This window comes from Xiphophorus couchianus, chromosome 21 (assembly GCF_001444195.1).
Source record: "Xiphophorus couchianus chromosome 21, X_couchianus-1.0, whole genome shotgun sequence".
NCBI lineage: Eukaryota > Metazoa > Chordata > Actinopteri > Cyprinodontiformes > Poeciliidae > Xiphophorus > Xiphophorus couchianus.
This window is the reverse complement of record NC_040248.1, coordinates 22,173,047-22,195,813: the sequence shown is the minus strand read 5'-3', so window position 1 is coordinate 22,195,813 and position 22,767 is coordinate 22,173,047. Positions and strand designations below refer to the sequence as shown.

The window sequence follows — 22,767 nt, the reverse complement described above, 5'->3', positions numbered from 1 at the left end:
GGAAAAAAAATCTGCCTTACCCTTTCATCATCCTGAGGATAGAAGAAAAAGAGAAAAACACACGCATTTTATATATTCAAACTGTGTGCAACTTCCATATATTTTAGGGATGAAAATGGCAAACAGCTCACCACAGAGTAGATTTCACAAGCAGTTTCTCTCTCGCTCTGGTGAGGATCACAGTACAGACGCAACTTCTGGATCTCCACCTGGACCAGCAGAACAGGAGAAACACTCAGAGAAAACCAGACTGAGCCAAATGACTGGATGGAGGAACACAAAGTACTGCTTAATAGAAAAGGCAAATAAAATTGATACGTGGTTAGGCCTGTCACAATAACAAATGTTGCTGTACGTTAAATAGTCCCAGAAATAAACAATAGCATTGTTGTTTTTAGACCATTTTCAAGTAATATATTGATAATTTCATAATACTGTAAGTTCAGCCTGTCAGAGACCAACAAACTTAAACTTTTTAAAGAAAACTTAAAACAGGGATTAAATATCCAGGATACAACACAGCGACCAAAAACAATAAATAAAACAGGAATGAAAACCACACAAAACTCAAACGGGTGGATCATGAAGTCTCTGTAAACTTTTCGTCAAGTGGGCCAAAATCAGTCAAAAAATTGGTAGAAAATTGTCGGGTTTTTTAACTGCAAATCCAAAATTTATAAAGGATTTTGCACATTTGCTGTATTAATAAAAAGGCATCTAGTTTTTCAAATGTTTTTGGGGCACAATTGAACAAATTTATTCCTGGATATGAAAACAGTATTTGGGTCACTTTCTTTCAAACTGCCAAGTTTGAGAATTTTTTTTCCCACTAAAAACAATTTTATTTTCAGTAAAAATCTTTGGTCAAATGTTGTTCTACTTACTATAAAGGTTTAGTTGTAAAATGAGGAATACTGAATGTAAGAAAATGATGTCGGAAATAATTTGACCCTGATTACAAATAAAAACTCTCCATCTTCTTGAAGCAGCTATGCTGGACGGGTCAAATCACTTTTGATACAATTTTGAAACAGTATGGGTCTGCACAAAGTCCAACCAAGGGCCAACAGGAAGGGCCCGCCTTCATTGGGATTTAAAGTTAATAAGAATTTGTCGCATACCGGCACAGTGACCTGTGATCCCCGCTTCTTAGCAATCTGCGTCTTTCCGTTGATGTAAATGGGCTCCACGGGCTTTAGCGTGATCTCCTGGATCAGTTTGTCGTCGAGAAAACTGATGACATGCTGAGGGCTCACCAGAATCTTCAGCTGATGCCATTTCCCATCATACAGCGTCTGTGAAGGAATAGGAGTCAGAAGAATACCGCCATTATTTCAAGATTATCCCTAATGGCGCATTAAAGGTGTATAAACCGAGCAGCTGAAACGCAGCTTTGTGCGACCATCTGCTCATTAACAGACTCGAATGTGGAAACACTTTGGTTTGTGTTCATTTTTCTTTCACTCAGCCTTCCTGTCTTACATGTCTGCACATGGGTTTCATCTCATGTAATTTTGCTCACAAATCCACAAACATGTATTCCCAAAATGATCCGCAAATAGTGAGCCATTAGGAGCAAAAAAGTTCTTCCTTTTTCCATCACAAACTATTTTTAAAACGCAGAGGAAGGAAGAAACAGAGTCTCTGCTGTTTTGCTTGGATTATAAGCCACCATTTCCACAGTGACTAATGACAGGCTTCCCCATTGTGTCTCACAAAAACAAAATTAGATCCAACATGAGCAAATACAAACAGCGCATGAGTGCCACCTTGTTCCTCACCTCACTCTAAGGTGTAGGAGTGCCGGGTTGGAAAAATCAACCTTCAGCAGGCCTTTCACAAACAGAGTCACGCTCCAACTGCTGCACAGCCGCAGAGCTCTTTCCACTGCGGAAGTGGTCCAGAAGACGAAACATTTTCTTTAAGCATCTTCCCGGCTGCTGTCACAGTCCATATTCACCAGTTCAATGGAGGATTTAAAATAGCAGCGCACTGTGTGTAAATTACTACTATTTTTACCTCTCTGGAAGTCGCAGCCGGGAGGCTTGTAGCAGATACAAGGAAGGAAGATTGAACTTTGGAGAAACCGCTTTCTGACACAACATGTTTTTTTGGACAGTAGAGCAGCACATGAGTTTCTGCAGGGCCGTTTTAGACAAACACACCTTTTGTACTTTGTGAATTTGTCTCTTGTTCTACCTCTTGAGATTTAAAAGGGCAGTATTATGTGTTTTCCAGTCACATCGTGTAATTTTATAGCACAATCAAGTATGTTACCTTCAGTTACAGAAATGTCACATACATTAAACATGACTTAAAAGAAATTTGACTATGTAATTTAACGCTTTGAAATTGACTTTGGTCAGTTTCTGACATCAACCAGATAGAGCACCTTTGGAGTGAATTAGAGCAGAGACTACAAACCACCAGGCCTTTCTGTCCAACATCAGTGTCTGACTACGAAAACATATTTTTGGAAGAACGGCCAAAACATCCTGTCGACACACATGTGATAACGTTGTGGAAAACCTTATCATTAGAGTTGGAGCAGTTACAGTTACAATGAGAGGAGGTATTAATAATGGGATGTCGCTTATGTTCGTTCGTGTGAGGAAAAACAAACAAAATCTTTTGGCTGTATAGTGCGTGGTGTTTCTCTCCCCTTGAGGAGCTTAAATTGCTGTGTCAGCATATGCTTCCTAAATCTACAAGCTCTGCAAGTTTTGGATCTGATAAAACTTCCAAGGTTTTGTCCAAAGGATGGTGTTTGACTCCCCAAACAAAGTGAGCACAGCTGGAAGTGATTTTTCTGAAGATTTCGAACATCTGATGTTGTGCAGGCAGCTCTTAGACCTCCTTACTAGACTTGCTCATACATTTTCTCTTTAAAAAATGTTGGAAGTCAGAAAGACAATCATTGGATTTCTGCATTAAAAGCATTTATAAAGTGTTAGCGACCAAGTTAAACCTCCAGTAAAAATGGTACAATTTGGATGTATTTTTAGTATTTGAAGATAAAAACAGATTGTTTTTTTTATGAATGTATGTTTTGCAAACAGTGCACTTTATATAAAACTCATAACGATTATATTAATATTTTGTGAATATAAGCAATGTTCAAGTACTTGGAAGTGATGATGTAATGGTCAATTTCTTTGGGAACAATATGGAGTTATTGGCTTGGAGAAGAATTCAAATTGTTATCTATCACTTCATACCTTATGTATCGGAATACCAACGACTGTTTTGTAATTTACATTAGTAAAATATTTTTTTCTTAGAGAGTAGAGCACCAAAACTGGCCCCTGCTCAGGGGCCCCACATCCTTGTACATTCGGCTCTAAAAAGGACAAATATTGTGTTTGAACAATGTTCAAAATAATATAAATAACTGTTCAGATTATTAATTCTGGATTGTCATCTGGTTAAATAAATATTAAATGATTAAAATATTATTGTTAACAAATATTAAAAGATCAAAAGCTCATTATTAAAGGTTCATGAGGTAATTTAGGCCTGAGGACAACAGTGAAAGGTTGGAATCCTAACATATAGCAATGGAGGGTTAGAAGTGAACTAGATGTTGTGGATTTCATTAGAAAATATTTATTTCAGTCTTTAATGACATGACGTGCACTTGGAAAAAATCTATTGTGAACATCTCCATAAGAACCACCTGCTCAGACTATCGCTCTGTTAAACCAATTTATAGTATCTGCAACATTTGGAGAATCTACAACCAAGTCGTTTAAATATAGATTACTAAATTGTTTTCAAAATAACTTTCATAACCATCCATTCTTCCTGATTTAACACAAAGTGCTCATGTAATACGCTCTTTATACCTACCTTGAAGCCTTTTTTAAAGATGGCTTTTTGCTCTGCTTCTGTCACACTGGTGGTGGTGAAGATGACCGACTGATCTTTTCCGTTGAGTGTCACCGCAGCCTGGATTTCCTTACTCTTGGACAAAACCCTCCAAAGGTCAAAGATCAACTGGCTAGAGTTCCCCTTCAGACGTATAGTGGCCACAAATACGTACGAAGGCGGAAGACCTTCTGGGAAAATTTCTCTGTGGAGAAATGGGTTAAAGATAATTAAATTGTTACATGATTGATTAAATAAAAAGGTGATTTAGACGTCTTGATACCTGGTATTCTCGGTAACGTCTGTGGAGGAAGTGAGAGCGTAGGCTGCCTCTGAAGCAAGGGAGCCAGAAATCTTCTTAGCCTTCTTCTGAATGTTCATGCCCAACATCAGCTCAAAGCCCTTCTCATCACGAGAGGCCACTGGGATCCTTGTGGGGCAAACCGATTCTGAAGAGGCAGGTTATTCATGAGTGGAACAAATTGAAATAGTTACAACCTCAAGCATGTTGTCTTTTTGAAAGGCTAGTTAGTATGTGCTAACTAGTTAGCGTGACAAGAGTAGAGTTCTCACCATTTCTACAATAATAACTTAGTTGTAGCCAAAAGTAGAATAAAAACATGCAACTTAAACTTGTCAAATTTGCTAGCTTAACATTGTACTGAAGGGCATGGCTGTTCACCATGGTAGAGTTTTATAAATTTGTTTTGGTTTAGCTAAGGGCTCAATAGAGCAAAATGTGAATTGATTAGCTAGTATCTGCTAGCTAGTTAGCACGACAAGAGTAGTGTTCTCACCATTTCTACAATAATAAATAATTTGTAACCGAGAATAGGGTAAAACTTGCCAAATGTTTGAAAAAAAAGACATGCAACTTGAACTTGTCAAATTAGCTTGTTTAACATTATAGTGAAGGACAAGCCTGTCCGTCATCATGACAGAGTTTTATAGATTTGCTTTGGTTTAGTTTAGAGCTAAATAGACAAATTGAATAAATAGTATCACTACAACCTTATTCTCATAGTATTTTGACTTTACTGTTGTAAAGCTTTATTCTCGTAATTGAAATAAAAAGTATTCTTAACCTGGCCTTGTCCATAGTTTCCCCAGCTATGTTTGCATTGGTCTACATTTATTACCAAATAATGTTGAACAAGTTGCATTTGGCTTCCAGATGATTTTTTATGTTTAATACAACCAATAGATGTTTGACAGTTATATTTTAAGGTGGCAATAATATCAACGTTATTGCCACCTACTGCCCTGAAATGGGTATTACATTTTTTTTATTCTGGATTGTCATCTTGACAAAAGAGTGTTTCTTTCTTTACACAGAGGGAAAATATTAAAGAAAGTACCACACAGAGTACATGTGTTTACACTGAAATTTTGATGCTGCTTGAAAAAATGCCTTTAACTCTTACAAATCTGAATATCAAAAAGACCAATAACATACTACTAATAAAGCAATGCACTTCAAATAACTTAATTTGCTGACCTTCACATAGTTTCTGTTCCATTGAGTCTCGGATCCGGTCGATGTTGGTGTAATCTTGGGCATACAGGACATATGTAGATGACGGCACATTGGCAATAGAAATCAGTTCTGAGGTGGTGATCTCACTGCCAACTCCCACTGCAAACACCGTAATACCCTGAGCTCGAGCCTCCGTGCTTGCATCCACCTGAGGGAGAAAATGTAAAAACGATGAAGATAACCACTTCAGATAATTTTCCAAGTCATTTAATGTCTCCATAAAAGGAAGTAGGACTGCATTTACCACATCATCCTGAGATTTTCCATCTGTGACAACCACCGCTATACGGTTCTTGACCTGGCTGACCCGCTGAGACGCAGAGAACACATGGTCCACTGCAAACTTGATGGCCCTGCCAGTCTGCAGAAACAATCAGAAAATACTGTTAAAGCAACTTAGTTTACCAATAAAATGCAAAAAAAAAAAAAAAGATCAGAAATGTGTTTAAATTCCAGCTCCAGCTGGACTTTTTCATTACAACTTTACTGTACAACCAATTTATTATTACTAAAATAATAACATTTTATGTAATACAGTAAGAAAAAGTGGCACATAAAGTTGATATGGCATTGAAATAATTTGTGGTTTTCAGTTTTTTGTGTATGAAAATATCAAATGTGAGGGATGCTTTTAATTCTGATACCCATACATTAAAAGAATAGTGTCATTATCCATAACAAGTCACCTTATTAATGATCTGGTTCCATCTGTGTGTCATTTAAATTCAGCTTAAATGCAACTCAGTTTATTTATATAGTGTCAATACACAACAAAAGGCACTTTGCAGAAAACAAATTTCCAATTGATCCCAGTTATCAAACAGTACAGTATTACCAATTCATTATCCAAAGTAATTATCTGTTTGTTGTAGAATACAGACTATACAAATTCACACCGTGCTGTAAGGTGTTTAAAACTCAAACAATGTAAAAACTTATGTACTACCTTGAGTTGGTTTGTCACATAAAACTCCAAAAATGTGTGGTTCAATGTAAAATTTAATCAAGGGGTGTGTTTTGTTCCTCAGGCATTGTTTTTCTGTTTCACTAAACTGTCAGCAGACTAGCACAATATCAACTTACTGAGCTCAAAATCACATTTGTCAATTTATAGGATGTTTATTAAAGTTAAAAAACCCTTTTTACTTTTCTGTTTGTTTTTTGGTTTACTTAGGGACACTGCAGCATAAACTCCTGTCTGAATGGAATATTTGTTTCCACAACCACCCCAAGTCTTTAACTTTAGATTTAGGACTTAAAAGTAGTAAAGACGACAAGAAAAAAAGATTTTATATTGTTCAGAGTGAGAATGCAAACTGTCCAGGATGTACCCTGCGTCTCGCTCAGTGAGCGCTGGAAACAGGCAGCAATCACCTTTTGACCCATGCATGAATGGACAGTAATATCATGTAATATCCTTCACTTTCACATCCATTGAAGTCAGAATAAAATGTGTTCACTGCCTTCTGTCTCTGAGACCTTGTAGGGCTCATTTGTTGCACAGCTCTTCATTTGTTTCTTCTTCCTTCAGCTCATTTCATGTGAATGATTTTAGCTTCAAATCCTTTGATTTAATATCCCATCTGATGTCCTGTCATGGCTTTGTTGATTTTGTTTTGATTTTGTTGCCTGGGAGGGCTGCTCTGTGAGGCAGAAGCTTGAAAGCTTGGAAACTGCATCTCCAAGAAGGAGCTTCATCACCAAGGGGTGGGGGTGAGGTTCCCTCAGTCATTTAGTCCAGCTGAATGGTTGCCATGGAGTTTAAAAGACTTCTCAAACATGCATGAAAGAATCAAGGCAACACTCCAGGTACGTTTTTAAAGAGGGAACAATATTATAACATGATGTGAAGCTCAAAAAAGTTAATTTTACATATTACTACCTCTTTAAAAAACTTTAATAAATAATAAGAGAATGATGCGGAATTTCAAATAGGCGAAGACTCCATGCTGTCCAATGTGGTTCCAAAGCTCTTTGTCTGCTGAAATGCTCAGTTAACTTCAAGTAACTGAACAGTAATTTAACAAACGCCACATGTTCACATTTGTTAGGATTGGAGACAAATTACTTCCTAAATTTTGGGTGGCATGTTGATTGCTTCGAATGGTTGTTATGGAGACCTGATGATCCCCAAGTGGGCACACTTTGCTGCAGTTCTCTAAAGCCCCTTCTCCATGCTCGTGGCTTGAACTTCCCCAGATTCATCTTCATTTGCAGAACCTGTGCGGTTCCTCCCCGTTTTTTGGAACCACTTTGTACAAGTCGGATGTAGCTGGGAATTGCACATAAAAGTTTTGATTGACAGCAGACTTCACTCATTGATTGGCCTGTGGATTTACATCAACAACATCTCACCCCACCATTTTGAATCTGGTTTCATGGTCAAACCTTGAGGTCCAAACTTTTTCATCAATTGTGGTGGAAGAGCACTTACAGCATCCACTGAATGTAGCAAACCACAGTGAACAAATACATCAAGAAATTTCAGAGAAACTGCTGGCCACACTAGGATACAAAATATTCCCACGTTCCCCCTCTACATTTATATTCATGCCCACATAACGAGGAACACAATACCAATGGTGACACATTCAACTTTGCTAGAACCAAACCAAACATTGACTAACTAGAGTGAGACTTCACAATGGAAAAGGGGCTTTAGTGCATGCTATGAAGGTTTTTTTAACTGTAAATCTCCATAGCTTTAGTCCTCAGATGTCCTTATTTCTTGCAGTTCAAGTTCCTTTAAACTGCAGATGCCTGATTTAGGTATTAACTATTTTCTGTAGTCATTTGTGGACTGGTTTCACAATTTTTGTGTGAAGATTCTTGCACAGCTGCCTTACTTGAAAGTCATGTTCTCTTGTTTTTCACATTTTAGAAAATGGCTTAGAGAAAGTTTACCTTTTCCCAAACTGCATCAATAAGCTCAAATCAAAGGTTTAATTTTAATAATTTTTTCAATATGAGATTCTTCGACCACAATAAAATACTGCTATATTTTAAAGCTGTGTATACATCTTTACCAGGGGTGCCAATGGGATTGGACGGCGCTATAAGTCAGGACACACTTTGCGGTAAAAGACACCCCCTGCTGTTTTACCTGCGTATTCCCTCCCAGGTAGTTGATGTTGTGTATGGCCTGGATGAGTTGTACTCCACTATGGTGCGTCCCCAGCGGTATTTCCAGTCTGGGTGTGTCACTATACTGGACCACGGCCACCTACAGCAGAAACACGTGGAGTTGGGAAGAAGCATCATACACCATGATTTGTCTTTGTAAATTCTCATAGTAGTCGAATTCTACGGTCTCCACTGGTTGATGTTAAGAATATGACACTTAGAATTCCAGACACCACCATGAAACGTGTTTTTACTTTTCATGACGGTGTTACCTGCGAATAATGAAGGCTGATGTCAAACTGGCTGCTGATGTTGATGAGCCACAGCTTGGCGGTTTCAAAGTCATCCGGGCCGACGCTCCAAGAACCATCAACAATGTACACCAGGTCATTTACAGCTGTGCTGCACCCTGGGCACACACAGAAAAACATGCTAAAAAAAAACTTCCAAATTAATTCAAAGCTTCCTTCATGTCATACTACTTCAGTAGTCCAGTGTGTCTATTTCTTGAATAGTACACTGTAACAACTCCATCCTTACCGGCTCGGACATCTTCATTCTCCACAGCTTCTGCTGCTGCCAGTAGCAACATCACACTCCATACTGACCACAGCAACATGTTTCTGTGGAGAGGAGTTTGTCTTCTGCTCAATCACAACCTGTTGTAAAAACACAGATAAAAAAGCATTTTAGCAAACACTTTGGTAGAGCACAAATTGACATGCACTTTGAAGTTCATCAACATAAGTTTTGTTAAATCCTAAATGCATAAGGGCAGCTGTATTATTTCCCTTGTAAGATGTTTCACCGCTTGTCCAAAAGGGTTCTTCAGTTCTGAACATGGTGGAAAGTAACAGGCTTACAAATCGTAGTCTGAACAACCGCATCATAAGGGACATTAGGGTCATTAAAGGTCCAATTCAGACATATGAGTCACTGGCTGTACCCTTTGTTCGGCTTAGTGTTTGAGTTGTTGCTGCTTGATGATTCCAACATGTCCCAAATGATACCATGTTAGTTATTTTGTCCCAAGGTGCAGACTGCTGAAGAACCCTCATGGGGAGATGAGTCGAGGCTGCAGAGGAGGTGTTAGAAAGATGAAATCTCAGTTGTTTACTGTTGGTTTTTCATAGCTAATACAGATGTTTAATTCACAAACATGGAGAAGCGGCATTCGGCTTCTATGCACTATAAATCTAGAACAAACTTCCAGAAAACTGCAAAACAGCTGAAACATTGAGTTCCTTTAAATCAAGAACTTTAATTCAACTTTGATTCTAGAACACCTGGTCAGAGTTGCTTTTGAACTGTAATAAATGGAATATATTTGATGTGTATTGACGATTCTAACAATGGCACTTGACAAAATGTCAAGGCTGTTACTGGTTTCACAATTGGTGACTGTATGATCTGTTTATGATGTTTTTATGTTTTTAACATGAAAAGACTTTGAACTGTTGCCGAAATGTGCCATACAAATAAGATTGATTGATTGATTGATTGATTGATTGATTGATTGATTTCTCTCCCAAACCACCTGTGATGTCTGTTCAAAATGTGAATACCGCTGTCTCCCTTGACTTTGACAGCCGCTGACTGTTGACCCGATGTTTTTGTTGTTCTTTCTTGAGTCATCCATTTCTGTTTAGTTTGTCCAATGTAGAGGACTGAGCTGGACTGAATGTACCTTTCCACGGAGCTTGTGTTGAGGTGTTTCATCCGTGGGATGAACCAGTTTCTGTCTAAGACTGTTGTTGGGTGTCTTGACTGAGCTAATAGAATAAGTGAGTAAGAGAGAACAAGCTAAGCCACTTAGAAAGCCTGCAACAGAAGCATAATAAAGCTGAAAATATACCCATAAATACCCAGAAATCACAAAAATAAATGAGTTTGACCTTTCTATTTTTTTCCCTCTCTGAAGTCAAAGTAGGTTATTGTTCACAGGATTTGAGATGAAGCCAGTGGAAGAATAAACATGAGAAGAAGCCTTCATGCCTTCCCAGGCATTACGTATATTCATAAAGTGTCATATAAAACTGCCTTTGATATGTTTGTCACATTTTTTTTAATTATACAACAAACTAGAAATATATCTGCTTTCATTTTGCCGCTTGTAGACAAACATTGCACCTGCAGCGGCACCGGTGCTCTACTTCCATTGCAACTGCACAGGACGAAATGTGGTTTTAGCAGGCTGTGTCTGCAGAGGTTCCAGAAGAGGCTGAATGAGGCTCTTCGTGTATTTGACAGCATGTGTTTGTGGACACAGCTCAGTGCCCTCATAACCATACTCTGCTGTAATCATGAGTTAACACATACACTATAAAATATATGGCCTGAGCATCCAGACTGTCTTGTAAAATGGTCAGTCTTTTCTTCCTTGCCGTCCCCCTTTTTGAAACTGCTTCCGTGACTTTTCATCCTGTTCCATCTGGTGCGCACACAGCGCAGCAGAGCGTTTATTGCACGGCTCTTTCCATGTTCATTTCTTCAGAGCACACATGGTTCCGCCGACCGCAAAGCACCAGCCAGAGAAAATAACAGTGCGGGCGTCGCGCTGGACAGGGAAGGCACAAACACAAACAAGGCCGCGAGGGCTGCAGCGTGCTGGCAGGGAGCCCAACGCCAACGAGCTGACGAGAGTTGGAACCCCGTAATCCCAGTTCTCTGTCCGCCCTGCGATGTGCTGCTAAAGAAGAACGCACATCGCGTAAAGACACGTCTGAGATATTTTACGAGCTGAAAAAAATCGAAGTTTGACGCTGTTATGTTCTTTTATGAAGGACATTGGATGTAAAACAGTATGTCCCCCTTCCTATAAAAAAATGAGGAAAAATGAAAAGTGCTTGATTTCAATCTTTTTCGCTCTCATGCACGAACCAACTTGAAAAAACAAAACCAACAAAAGAATTTGTTAGTAAGTAAGTAAAATTGTGGAATTCTCTGTTACTGTTTTTATGTTGTGTTGATTCCATTGATTATTTTCTAAAGAAGCTGAAAATCTATTTGATCTTATGTTTGATGTTCATTTCCTGGATGTTTTGTGAATCACTTTCTGATTTTACTTGTTAAATGTGATATATAAGGAAAATTTTACTTACTAAAAGAAAATGCTGGGAGGAAACATAAAATAATTTAAAAGTGCAACCGCTTGGTTCACGCAAACACTTTTCATTCAGTTTTAGAGCTCAGTGTCCTTTGGTAGGCGTCTATCAGCATCATCTATCTGTTCATCTATCATAGATATTTTATCGTGACTTAGAAATACTTACTCTACCTTGCAAAACTTTTTCAAATTTATTGGGTTATGAGGACATTCCCACAGATTTTCTGACTTCTTTTCCTTTAAAGTGATTCTCTTGTTGACTTTTTAAGGCAAACTCTGACTTATTGTAAACCTAGAAAATAGAAACCTCTCTTCCTCTTCAGATTTCTCGCAGACATCTAAATGGTTGAGCCGAAGTGATGGAATTGGTTGTCATGGTCACAGTTACGTGACAAAAATCGCCTCCTTTTGTTCTCAGACTCGTGTCGTCCACCTCTTCTTATTCCTCTTTTTGCTCCTCTCTGAATGCAAACCTATTGTGTGATTGGACTGAATTCTGTGAGTGTGTTCGTTTATGTGGAAAACAGCTCTGCTCAACTTCCAGAAGTTGGTTTTTCAGCAAATTTTGGTCCAACCATGATGGGTTCCTAGATATGTGGGATCAAATGTGATGCTATTCCTTGAGCAAAAATCTAATTTCATTCTGTTCAAAAATGACCCCTGAGCATGATGCCACCACCACCCTGTGTTTAGGTGGCTATGGTGATATTCTAAGTGATCCTCAGTGTTGTTCTGGTGCCTAATGGGATTTTGTCCACAAAGCTCAGCCTTGTTTTGGTCAAACCACAACATATTGGCTCACAATGATTTGGATGTTTGAATAATTTCTTTGGAATTAAAGATTTTTGATCTCACTCCTTAGTTTACACATAAAATACATGTAGGACGAGCAAACTGCTGAAACCTCCTGCTGATCAGTCTATCAGCAACCTCTTACTTGGCCTCTTCAGACCTACGTAAGCCAACTTAAAATGTCACCTCTGTAATAATTTTATCATTATTTTAGAATAAAATCCTTATTTTACAGCAACTGCTCCCTCACACACTCTGGTGCTGTAAAGAGAAGGAATAAAACTAGAGAAACATTGAGCCTGTTTATGGTATACCGATCTCTATTTAGAGCATCAAAAACTCCACACACACACCCCTCACTCCAATATCCACCTTTCTGACTCCAGCGCGGTGCCTCAGACCTTCATTATTCATTAGGGACGCATATGTGTGGCTAGGTGGCTTCTGAAACTGGATTCCTCCAAAACCCAACCCGACCTCTGGTAAACCATGAAGTGCAGCGCTCTGACCACATCAGCTGCCTCTGCCGGCTGTGCAGGATCACACAACATTCCTTATGTGCAGATGCTGCTGGGGTTGCTGTCCACCATTACGTTTAAAAAAAAAGAAGAAACTTAGACTAAAATTAGCTGTTCTGGAAATGCTTTTCTGGCTTGTTTGACTGTAAGGAGTGCTTAAATATACCTGTGCTTGCTTATTGCAAAACTTGAGTTGGTTTCGCAAAATTTCATCTTCAAAAAACCAGCAAAACAAGTAAAAAGATGGACAGGACAGACAACTGCACACACACACACACACACGCCCACACCCGCACGCACAAACACAGACCTTGGGGTACATATAAGACATGGCAATCCTGTAAGAAACTCTGTTAGATGAGGTAAAACACTCTGGAGTGAAGTAACTTGAAACATCTAGCCCAGCGGTTAACCTGTGGCTCCAGAGCCACAAGCGACTCTTTTCACCTCCCACAATGGCTCTAAGTAACAAGTTTTTTAAAAAAAAATAAGAATCATCTAATATTTTAAAATGTAGACATAATAACAACTGTAGGTTGTAGGTTGTAGATTTTTTTTTGTTATGGAATAATTGCATTGAATTTCCACAACAAAATGACACTAAAAAACAGCAGCATGTTTTTAGATCTATTTTTGTTGTCATTTGGTTACAAACTGTTTGAATTTCTCAAAATCTCCACAACATCCCATTCATCTTCCTTTTGCAAATGGTGTTCTTTTGTTTATTTTAAATCCAGGAGTTTGTAATTTAGTGGTTGTCCTTTAAGAACGTCAACCTGTAGTAAATATTTATCAAAATTATAAGTCATCAAATCATGTAACATTAATGGCTCTAAATAAGTTGTTTTTTTTAGCTGGACTGAAGGCAAACATTGTTCTTTTAATTGCAAAGATTGCAGACCCCCTGATTTAATCAGAGCTATAAGAATGGTTTAGATCAGGGGTTTCCAAAGTAGGGCCTGAGGGCCATTTGTGGCCCCTTTATAGATTTTGTGAGACACACAATTCCAGTTCAAGAATGACAAAAATTTTGGGCATGCTGTGGTGGCGCAAGGGGTTAGCACGCCCCACCTTTGGAGGCCTTAGTCCTTGATGTGGACGTCGCGGGTCCCGGCGACCTTTGCCGCATGTCTTCTTGCCCTCTTTCCTTTCTGCCTACTGTCGTAAAAAATACGAGCCATTAGCGCTGCAAAAACTCTTCGGAGAAAAAAATTGGAAAAAAAAAGAATGACAAAAATTTGGCCCACCAGTACTGGTTGATACAGTTAGATTCTCATCATATTTTTTTTTATCTGAGCAAACTTTTTTTTTGCAACAAATTCAAGTCTTCTTACGGTGAAAAATGGTAGGAACAACCAGGGCCGAATTTAGAAGAACAAGGACCCATGACTGTTATGGTGCTCTAAAAAATATTAAATTATGATAAATAAACAAATCTTTCACTCATAGAAATTGCACAACATTGATAAGTAAGGCCTAACAATTAAGGTAGGTATGAACAGCTGGATGGTTGATTTAAAACACCTGGCATTTTGGAATGTTGCTCCCAAAACAAATGTATCTTCAAAGTTTTCCGATATTTGAGTGTTGCTTAAAATAATAAAAGTCCAACAATATTTAAACTACACACCATATGCGAGTTTAATATGTGGTCAAAGTGCACACACACACACACACACACACACACACACACACAAAAACTGAGGACCCTGAGCTATTGCCCCTATAAACTCTTTCTGAAGCCTGGCCCAGGTTTCTACACAGTATTTATCTTTATTAACCAGGCATTTTGAATTATCTTTAAGTTCATAAATGCATCTATCCGATTACTTTTACTCAAAAGCAGACTTTGGTGCATCCATATTTGCCATGTGTTAAACTTGGCTAAATACAGCAAGCTTCTTCAAAGGAAGCATAAACCAAAATCCTAGTACTGTTGTTGAGAATAGATTACAAATGTTTCTTCTTTACTCTTCAATTGAGCTCAAAACAATTTGCAAAATGGATGCCTTAATTTTACTGCAGCAAACATTGATCTAAAAATTAGCGTGACATACCTTTCCAACAAAAACAATCTGACAACTTTAATTGTTTAATAAAAATATTAAATGCTCAGTTTGTTATTGAGGTGATAAAAAAAATTACAATGTAAAGTTGTAAAACTTTCACATCAGAAAAAAATTGGACACCTCTGGTGTAAATGACGGAAGCACAATAAATCGGTATTAACATCATTATCAGCCAATGTTAGTCATTCATTAACATGTCAGTATCTGTTCGATAAGTAAAAATGTGTTGATATTAATAGCTGATGCTTCTTATTGCTTTTTGTATGTGTTTGAAGAGCAGAGGTGGTTGGTCATGTGATCTTTGCTTAGTCATGTGACAGTTATGGTGATGCAGGGCAGGATTCGGGTGTTTATTTGGTCATTTTTTCATGTTGTTGATGGGGTAGAGAAATATACATAAGTAAACATTGGCTATTGACCATAACAGCAATATCAATATTGGATATCGATATTGGCCCAAATTTGTACATCAGTTCATCCTCAGTTTAGATCAAAGTATATTTATGTGTTACAACGGTCCAGTCAAAGTCCAATCCAACACATACTTCCTGTCGAAATTGGCTGAGCCTGAGCTCTTTTACAAACGACAATGGACAATGGAACAATTTAATCTCTAGTTGTGTAAAGCTGGTAGAGACAGACACCAAAAGACTTACAAATGTAGCTATAGTGAAAAATGGCTCTGCAAAGCTCTCGCCCGGAACGTTAACCAGCACCCCTCCTGACCCCGCTAGGGACAAGGCTGTTAGAAAATGGATGGATGGATGGCTGGGGCTCTGCAATGGCTTGGTTCTCTCAGAGGATTGAGAATAGAAATCCATACTACACAAAACTTGCCTCCCATTTCATTACATGTTGGTTTAACAAATGAACTTATAGGAAAATACATTGAAGGTTTGTAATTGCAACATTGTAGAAAACAAAGGGTAGGGCGTCAATACTTTCACAATGCCCTGAATGTATATACACATATATGACAAATGTCCGACTCCCTGCCAAAATGAAACCAACATTCAGCCCTGTGTTTCTACACTCTTGCCCAGTTTGCCACAGTTTACACAGGTATCATTACAAAGACACAGTGGATGTCTCAAGAAGATCCCCAAAAACCACTGAATGACTGATAACTGTACACATATGAGGATGAGAGAAGACATATGCATATGAACAGACTCTTCCTTATCCAATGACCATGTTAGAAAGTATTCCTGGAGACTTCTCCGTCGTTTCTGCACATGTTCACGCTGTAATTAGACGTTATTTCAGGACTCAACTACCAGGATAGATTTTGAGTGCCAAAAGACACAGACAGAAATCGTTGCCTTTTTCTCCAAAAGTCAAAGACTTCTCTGACCCATAATCACAGCACTTCATGCACTCTGGTACACAGTATATTTAGCTTGTCCTGTTGTCCTGGTTGCTGGAATCCTATGGCCGAACATAAACTCTGAACGTAGAAATGTCTCATTCGAAAGAAGACAAAAATGACACATTTGAGGAGTTCATCGAAGCACCACCATACTCAAACATGTTTCTAAAAGCTGATTGGAAAGACATCCATTGCATGGAGTCCACAACATAATACACCAACATAATCACGGGGCCTTACCTTCTCTCTTCCAGCTGCTGGAAGTCAGTAATGAATGCCACTGTTGAAGCAGAAGGTGAAAAGAGAGGAGTCCTGACTCGCCAGTGGCAGCCCTCTCTCTGGTTGGCAGAGGGAGCGGTGGGAGTGTCAGGGCCGCCTTTGTAAACTGTGGCCGACTCCACCGCACAAAGTGACACAACATAGACCAGTGTGGATCCAATGTGGAAACCTGCGCACTCTCACATGGGACATGTGGAGAAACCACAGTGTGAAAATGACAGAATCAGAATAGTTCTCAATGTGGAGTGTGGAGGAGAGATGGAAGAGGTTGTTAAGATTTTTCAATCATCAGCTGGATAAGAAATGAGCAGCAGATAGTCAGTCTGAGCTTCTCTATAGAGATAACAGGATCATGTGTGAGGAGTTAACTGATTTAGCAGGAGTTGTGTGATGGCATGTGTCAGTCGTGTGGTTTAGAGTCTTTTCTCTGCAGCTGCTCAGGGGCGGAAGTAAATTACAGGGTTCATAAACTCTATGGCAAGAGATGAAAAAGAATCAGCACTACATGCTGGATCATAGTGAATGTCACACTTACTGATTACAAAGAAGCAACCTGTTGCAGAAATTTAAAAAAAATTTACACTTTTGCTACCTGAATGTTGCAAGAGCTGATCCTGCAGTAGATCCCTTGTGTTGAGGCAAAGGAGAGTCTAACTGCTGTCTGTTGAGTCTGTTACTCTGCTTGTCCGTAGCAACAATAAGCAATACCTGTTTTCCTCCCACACTTTTCGGCCTCTTTTCCAAGGTCAACTTTTATCCAGGGCTCTGCGTGACTGCTGACCATCAGATTCAGGAGGAACAGCCTCTGGATTTTCCCCAGGTCTTGGAACACCGTAACAGGTCTTTACCCTTGCAAAATAGTTGAGGGGAGTTATGGAAGTCTGATTGTCTGCTCCATATATTTTATGGATGTGGAAAAGACTTGCAATTGTGTTTTTAGTGGCATTGTGTTGAGTGCCAGTGTTGTTTTTACAGGGCCATCTGGTATCACCAAACCAAGTGTTCTGGCTTCAGTGTGTCGAACACAATTCTTTTGGACTATGCACTGGGGAAACGTCCTGTACCTATCCTGTTTATGGTGTTCATGGACGGAATTTCAAGGACATTTATAGAACTTCTGGGCTAAAAATCCAAGAGCTACTCCAGAACCCATTGGAAGAACCCATCCCCAGGTGTATTGGCCTGGAAACACCTTGGAATCTCTCTTAAGGAGTCGCAATGTCAATGGGGAAAAGAATGTCTGGTACTCCCTCCTCGATGTGTTATCTCTGCAGACAGGCCTCACATCAGCGGAAATTGAATGGTGACAAGAAGCTACCCAGGGTTTCGTGCAACCCTAATATGCTGATGTATGAAGTGAAGATACTTAAGGATGTACTTTCTATGGAACACATCTTTTATAAACAGTACAATTCTCATTATGCAGAAACCTGCTAATTCTAAAACTTCATGTTATGAAGTTATGAATCAGTCTCATTCTGTTATTTTATATATATACTGTATGTATATAGGTCTTCTGAGCCTTGTATTTCAGTGTAATAACAGTGCATTCAATGTATTTCTGTGTAATAACAGTGAAGATGGTTTAAAAAGTCAACATGAAGCATACACTTGGCAGGATGTAGAAGCAAATTGTGTATTCTGTGAAATACTTTCTAAATAAATGAAAAGCTTTGAAAGACAAAATCATGCACCGTGGAGGAGACCTGGTGTGTCACTGCCCCCTATTGGAGCATAGTGGTAAAATCAATCTCTCCTCTAATTCAATTTGGGGATGTACAGTATATGGACAAGACCCAATGCTCTTAATCTCTCAGTTTTGAGACGAGAGTGAGAACTGTCCACGGAATTAGAATCTAATACACTGAATGTGCTTCACATTGTTCATGTTTCTTCATGTTTACTGTACCAAAAGTTGCATATTGTCTCCTTCCCAAAATAATGTCTTTGGTCATTTTATGCCAAAAGTGATTTTTTTCCCCCCTCAAATATCACATATAGCAAAAAAGGGATTTTGGGGAGGAGAGGGGGGGGGTTAGGCCATATTTTAAGAAGGTGGTGGTATTCATTATTTTTGGCTTGATCTTACTTTTAATTAACACAAGTTTCCACTAGAGGGCGGCATTGACTACAATAAATGACATCCATGAGTTTCAGTAAGTTTCCATGAACAAAACAAAGGCTAGGTTCTCGTGCACACATTTAACTTGCCTACAATCCGACTCCATCTTATTTATGATAGCATAATTATCACTTCGTACCCAATGAACTTTTTCAGACTTTGTTAGCGCAAACTACATGTTTTCCTAAATCTTAACAAATAAAAACTATAAGTGTTGAGAAAATTGTTTATAGAATCATCTTTTCATTAAATTCTGACTACCACCCCTATTCAGTTAAAACACTTCCAGAACCATGCTTAACTTGCAGCTGTCTTAAACTTTTTCTGTTTTCATGTGATGGATTTAGCAGAGCTCTGTGAGATGCTTAACCATTCAGATCTTTTTTTATAACCTAACTTCTGTTTAAATGTCTCCACATTTTTATTCTCGACATGTGTTTCTTGGACTTTGTGATGGTGTTTTTCCACTAATATTCTCCTGGCCAAGATTTTCTGCATAAACAAGGAATCTGACTTAGTTTTTTGAGCGGTCACACCATAGATGTGAGCTGCCCTTTTCCTGACCCTAGACTTTTACAAGTCCTGGATGGACAGATGGATGGATGGTCATCTCCCTCTTCATCAGAGTGAGATCAGTATTTCCATCGCAATTTGTTGTCCTGACAATTATCTACCCTTCTCTCAGTGGCGTACTTGGTGGAGAACAATAGAACATGCTCCATTGTCACTTTCTGAAAAACCCGTTTCCTTGTGCTATCTTTCACTAATGTAAATGATGTGTCGTTTAATCCTGTATTACCAATCTGTAATCTGGATATAGATTTTGTGTTCCTTCTCTTTTATTGTTTGAACACTGATATAATTTTTTTCTTCCCCACCTGACACACAAAGGAAGTCAGTCTATATTTGTCATTCTCACCATTATACACATTACATATGTAATGATACAAACGCCTCACGTTACAATGCCAAGTGAATAAATTATTCTTCTTGGCATTGTAACGTGAAGAGATGTACTGTTTTTAAATTACCTTTTTACACTTGTATGATTTGTTTGAAATGTATGTTCGAAGTTAGATTCTCTTTAGAAGAAATTACAAACAAGTTAATCATTTCTGACCTCTGAAGATAATTCATAGCAGTTTTATTTAGGATAATTCCAGTAAAGATATGGAATGTTTTTATTTGTAGGAAAAAGGCACGTTTTTGTAGTTGCAATGTGACAAATTGTGCAAAAGTTAAAAAGGGATACTTTCACAAGAAACTCTTGTAACTAGAATCTTCCTGTAGTATTTTAATTGGTGTTGTCTGGACTAAATCCAACAGGTGGCAGCAGTCACCGAGAAGACTGAAGCACCCTCCCGGAAATTATGAGTCGAAGAAGAAGGCAACTCTGGAAAAAAAAAAAGGACTGAGTGCTGTGGCAGTGTCTGATGATTAGCTAACAGTAAAAACATAGTTGTGTTAGTGTTACTAAACGGTGGTATTGCTCTAGAATGCATATGGTTATTTTGTTTACACTCTGAAGTCTCTCCTTTATCGCTGATAATGATAACAATGAAGCTACCGATGAAAACTGGCGAGAAAGGAGGCGACGAGACGGCGGAGGACGATTCGTTGGATCCATCCGAAAGGCAGCATATCCCCAGGGCGGCATCTTCTCCTTCGGTGTACGAGAGGCTGCAGGAGCCGCCAAGACCCCGCGTCCACTTATCGCTTTTGGACAGAGAGAGCGTGTTCGAGTGGTTCGGCCACCATCTGAACCCCGCCAAGCGGATCGAGTTTATGTGCGGGCTGCTGCATATGTGCCAACCCCTGGAGCTCCGCTTTCTGGGATCATACCTGGAGGACCTCGCTAGAAAAGATTACCACGTTTTACGGGACTTTGAGTGCAGGGCGAATAACCCAAACGATTTGGGAGCTTTAACGGACGTGGTCGACCCGGTGATTCGGTCCAAACTCATCGTCTGCCTGTCCCTGCTCGGCTCTGACAGGAGGGAATGTGCTGGAATACTCTCTCGGATACTCAGCAGCGTGGACTTGGCCTTGTCGTATAGGAACTATGACTACTCTCTGCCTCCTTTCAGGGACCCTCAGCATCACCTCCACCCGTTCTATCCACCGTGCCAGGACGGTTCTGTGTGTGAGCAGAACCGGGACGAAGCAACGGCAGGGGCTCTGGAGCAGTTGGCGCTGCTCTATACCATGGCCTCGCTACACCCAGCTTTCCATTTTCACCAACGGGAAGTTATCCGGGGACAACTGGACAAAATCGAGCTTTCCTTGGAGGAGGAAAAGCGACAGAGGCAGCTCAGGATAAACGCCCAGTCGACGGTAATAAACAGCTTGCTGATATCGGGGCCTTTTCTTGTTCCTATAGCGGTGGGTTTTTTTCATGCTAGCCGAGGAAAACCCACTAAAGATGTGAATTTTAAAATTGTAAATACAAAACCTAAATATATAACTAGTTTTTAAAAAGGACCCTAGTCTAGCGGTGAATTCTGTAGTCACCGAGTAAGCTAAAAGCTCTTTCAACATCGTAGTTTAGCTTTAGCATAGCTGTTTTTACTGGTACAGCTAATGATGCTAACCGAGTTAGCTAACACGTTAGCCAGCCGAAAGCAGCTAAAAGCAGCTCAGGCTGGACAGATGGTGCTAAGCTAAGGAGGGCCGGAAGTAAATAAAAATTATATATATGTAAAAAAATAAAATAAGGCTTATTTTTTCACAACATACATGGACCTTACTTAGTTTATTTTATTTTGGAGTAACCTCACAACATTGGAACCTCAAAACATTGTTCTGAGCCGTATGCAACGAAATTTCGTTCTGTATACACCCTGTGCATGGCATGCAAAATGACAATAAAGTCAGTCTAAGTCTTAAGCCAAAATTTGGAAGGTTTATGGCAAAAGTTGTATTTGTTTATTGATTCCATTAAAGAAATATAAGTGTGTTTTATATATAGTCATCAAATAAAGAAAGTACAATTCAAAACAATAAAATATATTTTTTAAAAAGGATTACAGTTGTAAAAACAAGAAACAACATATTCTTGCTGATTGGTGCTTTAAATTAGTTGATGCTTCTCTTACAGATTCATTACATAAACTAACTGACATTTATTAAAAATAAATCACTATTTGACTTATTTTCATTTACCAAACATTGCACCGTGTTTTATGGCTGAACATCTGGACTTTACCCGTCTATCCTAAGGCCGTAATACCAGATATGTTGTTGTTCAGTCAGAAGCTGCTTTGGAAACTGAAGTCATGCTGCTGTTTAATTTCTCAAATTAACAAAAACTCATATGCTTTTCCTCTCCTTAACCCCAACAGTGTACTACTTCAACATTGTGCTGCTTAAATTAGTTCTCCCATCCATTTAATAAGAGGATGTTCTTAGTTTTGCCACACACATTGTACAAAGAGATACTGTAATTGACTAAAGAGAAATCTTACTAGATCATTTGCAGTATTGTTGTCTGGTAGCCAGAGATCCACATGTGGAGAATGGGGGGCTGGTGCTGGGTGGAGGGAGATAAGGAAGTGGAAAGCTATTTGAGGCAGAAAAAGACACCTGCTAGTCAAGATAAGGACAACTTCATGCTCAGATTAGATCCAGGCACCAGAAATGCCTTATGAAGTCACGACCTCAGCCTCTAGCAGATGTTCAACTTAATATTTAAGAGGAGAAATTCCTGGCTTGCTGCTACATGTTCATAGCAACTCATAAATTTGTCTTTTAATTGAACTCTGCATGTCAGACTAATTGAAATCATGTGCGGTAAACAGTAGTCCCCCCAACTTTTTTGCTACAGTTAGCGCCTTTTCAGACAAAATCAATGAAATTTTTTGAAAATTTTTTTCTGTCAAAAAAGTGACCAGCGACAAATCTGGTGACTTCTTTCTGTGTTACTTAAGACTTTTCGTGTTATAAAAAATCGGAGTCAGTCAGAAAACTGCACCGCTGTTGGAAACAC

The 22,767-nt window shown here is 39.0% G+C and overlaps 2 protein-coding genes across 3 annotated transcripts in view; one reads left to right on the top strand and one right to left on the bottom strand.

The window, feature by feature from the left end:
• Positions 1-16,995, bottom strand: part of LOC114137111 (collagen alpha-1(XXI) chain-like) — a 59,368-nt gene extending 42,373 nt beyond the window's left edge. The window contains exons 1-11 of the mRNA XM_028005639.1: positions 16,622-16,995; positions 9,068-9,186; positions 8,800-8,936; positions 8,508-8,627; positions 5,649-5,765; positions 5,366-5,552; positions 4,151-4,316; positions 3,850-4,072; positions 1,122-1,295; positions 132-209; positions 21-32 (exon numbers count right to left, since the gene is read on the bottom strand). Coding sequence (XP_027861440.1) covers positions 21-32; positions 132-209; positions 1,122-1,295; positions 3,850-4,072; positions 4,151-4,316; positions 5,366-5,552; positions 5,649-5,765; positions 8,508-8,627; positions 8,800-8,936; positions 9,068-9,146 — 1,293 coding nt within the window. The 5' untranslated portion in view covers positions 9,147-9,186; positions 16,622-16,995. The remainder of the gene's footprint in view (positions 1-20; positions 33-131; positions 210-1,121; positions 1,296-3,849; positions 4,073-4,150; positions 4,317-5,365; positions 5,553-5,648; positions 5,766-8,507; positions 8,628-8,799; positions 8,937-9,067; positions 9,187-16,621) is intronic.
• A 3,152-nt stretch (positions 16,996-20,147) lies between these two features.
• zcchc2 (zinc finger, CCHC domain containing 2) overlaps positions 20,148-22,767 on the top strand; it is a 16,072-nt gene continuing 13,452 nt past the window's right edge. The window contains exon 1 of one of the 2 annotated variants that reach the window (XM_028004960.1): positions 20,148-21,116. In XM_028004960.1, the coding sequence (XP_027860761.1) occupies positions 20,331-21,116 (786 nt within the window). In that variant the 5' untranslated portion in view covers positions 20,148-20,330. The remainder of the gene's footprint in view (positions 21,117-22,767) is intronic. The other variant, XM_028004959.1, reaches the window with a different exon arrangement.